The 6,000-nt window shown below is 34.8% G+C and overlaps 1 protein-coding gene across 1 annotated transcript in view; it reads right to left on the bottom strand.

The window, feature by feature from the left end:
- Nucleotides 1–1,300: 1,300 nt before the first annotated feature.
- UBL3 (ubiquitin like 3) overlaps nucleotides 1,301–6,000 on the bottom strand; it is a 54,939-nt gene continuing 50,239 nt past the window's right edge. Inside the window, exons 4-5 of the mRNA XM_085062130.1 lie at nucleotides 3,472–3,549; nucleotides 1,301–3,064 (exon numbers count right to left, since the gene is read on the bottom strand). Coding sequence (XP_084918256.1) covers nucleotides 3,012–3,064; nucleotides 3,472–3,549 — 131 coding nt within the window. The 3' untranslated portion in view covers nucleotides 1,301–3,011. The remainder of the gene's footprint in view (nucleotides 3,065–3,471; nucleotides 3,550–6,000) is intronic.

Here is a 6,000-nt window from a genome sequence, read left to right as displayed (position 1 = left end):
CAGAATACGAAGGGCTCCGGATCATCCTCTCCTTCCCTTCCTTCATGACATCTATTAACTCATCCATAGGGAAAAGATAATTTCCATCTAGCAGTGAAAATCAAATGTCAAACTCTTCAGTGTATTATCAGACTATCCAACAGCCTGACCCTGGCAAAGACTTAGTTTTAATCTTTTTGGGCTGCTAGTATCCACTTGACTCCAATCAAAGTAGAAGAGAAGCATATGCATGAGCTTTAGCAAGGCTGGGAAATGTGGGATTAAGAGCTACTGCTTTTGTTCTGGCAAATACACAAACCACAATACAAAGCACACAAGGAAAAACGCACACATCTTTTAGCAATCCTCCCAACCCAGTTTTCCACCCGCCTCACACAACAACAAAAATGCCCTTCCACAGGCAGAACTCTGACAATTGGTGGGAAAATTCAGGCAAAGTCTTCTATCCACTTTCTGCAGGAGTAATTTTGGCATGCTTGAAATGCCAGGCAGTATTTAAGGATTTGCTTGGACATGTGCATATACGCATCTTATTCATCTTAACAAAAGGGAATTCCAAATACATGCTCCAGAACCTCACCAAATACTTCAACTAGAAGCTACTGGATTTTCATGTATTTATTCTGTATTAAGGACCTGGCTACTTTTTCAAACCAGGATTTCATCTCATACATTTATTTTTCAAAACCAATACATTTGAAAGACTCATTTAACTAACAAAGCATGTCCTGTTGAAGACCATTTCTTTTTTTTGTGCTGTCATAGCCATTTCCCATTTAGGTCTGTGTTACTTGGGTGGTCAGCATTTTGGAAAAGGGAAGTCTATCACACTCTTTTCTTTTTAAATAAGAAGGTTTGTGTACCTATGGTTTCTCATCTAGCAACCACACTGCAGAGAAGGAAATGCCCCCTCCCAAGATTCATTTTGGTAATGAGCACATAATGGGGTCATCTCAGTTCCCAGCACCTCAAGGGGTACGTGTGTGCTCTTTGCTATCAGTAAATGAAGACTACAAAAACGCACAGTACGAGCTCACAGCTCCTGTGAGGCACACAAGGGTGTGACACAGCTGCACATTGGCAACTGCTCATGTTCACATTCCTCTCCAACAGAAAAAAGACTTGCAGGCCACTTATGAAGTGAAAGAAAAACAAAAATTGAAGTGATAAATCCCATTAGCATTTTTCAGCAGGTTTTGTTACCCTATTTTTTTAAAAATAAGATGTACTATTTCCAGATTAAGAAGTACTATTAAAAGCAGTTACGGACTCAATTACAACCCTTGAAACACCACTGAAATGCACTACAATATTCTTTTATTTAGTTTACAGAAGAGTCTATCAGTACAGGTTGCAGAAAGAAAATGTTTAGTGCTATTTACAATTTGTTTTAAAACTCTGCTCTATACAAATTTAATTCTGATCAGTATGAACAATATTTTTGTAAATCTACTGCATATAAAGCATTTCATCAAAGCAGTAACAATGAATAAAATAACCTGTTTACATTTGAATGATGCCAATCATTCGAAAAAACGATTACACAGAACATCTGTAAGAGTTGTGGACACTTAAGTACAGAACACAATGTCAACCTGTGACTCAGTTTTTTAAAGGCTAAAGCTATTTATATGGAATATTGTTCTATTATACTACACGCCAATCTATATTTAACTTCTATAGTTATGTATTTTATAAGATTTTTATTAAATATATTCTACACATATTTGTAATTTCACCCAGGAAGAATTCCTCCCCAGTGAAAAAATATAAAATCTTTTATATTTTTTAATTTTTATTTATTTTTATTTTTACAGGTTTAGATGAAACTAGCTCATGCTTTAGTGCTGTGCAAATTTCTTTAGCATATCAACATTTAAATTATTGATATGAAATAAAAGAATGGCATCCTTTTCAATTATGTACGCCTTCAAAAATCAGCTTCTGATTTTAATACCATTGCAAGCACTAATACCAAATGCAGATTACGTAAAGAAACAAAACTAGTACTATGGCATAAGTTTTTCTTTTTGCTTTTTAAATTTTAATAATTCTTTTGAAATCTCTAATGAGTAAGCATGACACTGGAGTCTAAGGTACAGATGAGAAAAATTACTGAAAAACACCAATTGCCAATATTCAAATACATAAAATTGATTAGTAAATGATGTTTTCTAACATTTATGCACAATAATAAAAGCCTATGAACTACAGGAAACTACCCCTCCCATATTAAGGCTAGGAAATGCACTCTCTGCACTTGTTTGTGCTGTCTGAATAAGCACTCAACTAACACACGAGATCGGAGTGCACACAGTAACAAAAAAATCAGTTTCATCAGCCCTCTACAGAGTGCTTTTAAATTACAGGCACATAGTATTTTTTCTTTGTTGCAGTGAAAATATATATAGTTAGACTTGGTTTAGTTAGTATTCTGTGCCAGTTTGGCCACCAAGGTTGACTTAGGTAGAATTGACTTAACAGTTTTTCCTTTGATTTGGCCATAAGTGAGATTTGTTTTAATTATTAATATACTATTTTCCAGTGTTGCATTATATATTGTGGGTTATTACTAGATGTCTCAAATATTGTTAGAGATTGTTGATGAGAAATATACTGTCAACCATATTTAGTGCAAATTGCATCTAGAAAGCTTGACTGGTTAGATCCGGTTAATGCAGATTTTTGTGGTAGCGAAAGGATTCCTGCTATGGAAATGAACACAAACCTTTCTGGAGATTGAATTCTTTCCAATAGTGATGTACTGTAAGATTATTCAACAAACAAAAAGGAGGAATCGAAAAAAATAAACAATTAAAGTGTTCATAGATCTTTCACTTCAAAAAACAAAAAGACTAATGAGACAGTGTTCGTGTATTATTTCAGTTCCATGGATTTACAGACAGGCTCTTCCTACAGGTGTTTGAAGCAAGGTAGGGCCTCTTCTATTCCAGCAGCATGAAAGACAAAGACTATATTACATCACACTTAGCAGGTAAAGCTAACAGGGTTTACAGGATTACACAGCAATTGCTTTCTCCAGTTTTTTCACGGTTTCTTTGACCTGCAGAGAAGAAGAAAGTTTTACTTACATGCCATTTCTAAAGCAATTAGGTTGTTTTGTGTGAGAGTATGCTTAGTACACACATTCTTTATTATTTTCAGTAAAAAAAATATTTATTGTTATACACATACATACACAACTGAAAAATAAATCAGGACTTTTTTTTCCACAACAAAACCAAGACCTTTTAATGTCTAAGTATCTGCACTATATAAAAATGCTAAATGAGAAAGTTAATCTCTTAGTTTTCTATAAACACATACAGAATCATTCCATTACTTTCTTCACAAAAGAGCACAAGGACTTACGAAGTACTCTAAAAGCCTGTAAGTAAAAGACCTGTTAGTAAAAGACCTGACCACTTTGCCATGTACTTGAGTAAGAAATTCCTCCAGTGCACAGCTTACCTTGAGAGTTTGGTTCTGGCAGTGTCTCTCTTGCCACCAAATGCATAACTGTTGTTTTGCCAAAAGGAAGTTTTAATGCTGAAAAAGGAGAAAGGAAGAATTATTTTTAAAAATTATTTAAAGGAGCCTTTTTTTCTCCAAAATATTCAGTTGAAACTAACTATAATTGGATTAACACCTGCTCAAAAGTTCATAGTGTTAGGTTTGAACTGCTTACTGGTTGAAGTTCAGTAAATCAGGGACTTGGAGTAGATAATCAGTGACAATTATCGCTTGAAACATTGCATTTTTAGAGACACAATCTGTTTTAGAGACATGATCATGATTTAGAGACATTTCCTGTTAGGAAACTTAGCCTTCCTCTTTCGAGTAAAAGTAGAAGTGGGCATTCATGCCAAGACTCAGGTGTTGAGCCCTCTTTAATGATAAGAATGCAAAAAAGTTGCTAATTCAGCCTCCAAATTATTATTCCTGAGATATCAAAACACTGAGCCTCTACTGCGAAACAGATTTTCCTAAAACATGCTTTGATCAGTGACACAGATTTTTCAAAATGCAAGATGTCTGCATGTTGCCTTTTAATATTAAACTGTAACGTCAGCTGCATGTGAAAAACATCTAATTTAAAGCTTTTAAAATTAGATACAGCAGTTCTCACAATGCTGCCTTTGTGAGCTTTAGTAACACAAAATTTTAAAAAATGGTGCTTTCCACAGTTTATTCTGCTTGTTTCTCAAACTGTAATAATTTTCACATTCCAATTTAAGTACACAAATACATTGTATACTTAGAGTATCTTCCTTGATTGTTTTCCTGAGAAATAGAAGGCATAGATGCTCTAAGTTTTGTCCTTCCCACCTTATGGCATAAAAAAAATTCAGTGATAAATTTAACATGAATTTAATCCTTAATACACAAATAATTCTGATTTGAGTAGAATTTGTCCTATCAAACTCAAATTACAGCTTTTATTTTCACATACAGTGAAATGGCATTTTAAGACAATAAATCAATAATGAGTGGCCAATAAACCTGAAGGCAACTGAAGAGGAAAATGCCTCTCTGTTTTAACTGCTACAGCACAGACTAAAGATTCACTAATAAAAAATAAACCTAGTATTCAGTAATTCAGTGTATTCAATACAAGCCTCGCTACAACACTGCTATTAAATCGTGTTCGTTGACTACATACTTGTTTGAAAAAATGCAAATTATTAAAATACAGGTTAAAACACAAGTGGTAAGCACACAAGGTGATACAGAACTCCACAAAATTCTTTGAAGTATCTGTACTTTGGGAAAAGCCATCTCTATGGATAGGCAAATCTGAAAGTTGCTTCGTTTACTTGAAGCACTCCCTGTGCCTGCAACTAGAAGCTACTGATAGTTTAAAGTCTGAAAAAGATGATGTATTTTGGGTGCTTGATACCATGATACAAGTGAAAACTTTAACAGACTGTTAATATGCTCTTTGCCAATTCCATGGAAAAGGATTGTCTTCATAACATAAACTCCTGAATTACAAAATAATCACATTAGGAACATCTTTCATAATATCAACACATTTCAGGAAACTTAATCAAGTTGTGGAGATTAACTATTTACAGTAACCAAGTAGAACTATGCTAATATTTAGATTAAATAATTTCAGCTAGTAGTTTGCAGAGTTTACAAAAGTTCTTGCTAGAAATTTCCAGCTTCTTGCTTCAAGCACCATGACAGCATCTGAGCAGCCTAACCTATCCTCTCCTCAGTAATCCTTTCCTGCTCTTCTCTTTGTGCTTTCACCCCTTTCTCTCACTTAAACCAAAATTGTGTTTAATTCCTTTCCCAACTGTTCAATTCCATTATTGTTCTGTCTTTTCAGTTGTCAGAATTTACTTCTCACCCCTTTTAGATTGTGGATCGCACATGGTGGGTTGACTTCCCTTCCCCAATAAACAAGGAAGCAAATGCTGCTTATTACCATTATCTACCAAGAAATGGAGAACTGTCAATTATGTATTACTTCCCTAATTAATATTATTTGAAATGCAAACTGCAGAACAAATACTTAGCTAAAGGATTAAATTTCCTGTTGGAAGCTGAACAACAGACTCTGCCTCGCTAGCCAACTCCCTAGCCCTTTGCACAGGCAGGACACAACACAGCAGAGCTCAAGCACTGCAGGCAAGGGCAGTACAGCTTTACAGAGGAGTCTGTTCTACACTGCTCCCAGTGCCATTAGCTCTGCTGTTCTTGTAGTGACAAGTCCATTCAGAGGTATCAAAAAGGTATCAAAAGGGATGGTTTCTTGAAAATAAGGTTTTTCACTCAAAAGCATTTTTCCCTATCAATTTGTCATTTTTGAGGCATTTTAGTTTATAGGAGTCTCAAATTCAGAAGCCACTACACAGACATGTAAGGTAAAAGCGAACAAAAATGGATTCCAGTTAAGAAAGAAAACACCAAACTGTATTTTTGGAAACTTTTGTTTCACTGGATGATAAAGTGATTTTCAGTAGGTCCAAATTCCAGTCAATGTTTCCT

This window comes from Lichenostomus cassidix, chromosome 1, assembly GCF_008360975.1.
Source record: "Lichenostomus cassidix isolate B80296 chromosome 1, HeHo_3.0, whole genome shotgun sequence".
In the NCBI taxonomy this organism is placed as follows: Eukaryota; Metazoa; Chordata; class Aves; order Passeriformes; family Meliphagidae; genus Lichenostomus; species Lichenostomus cassidix.
This window is presented reverse-complemented; position numbering and strand designations above follow the sequence as displayed.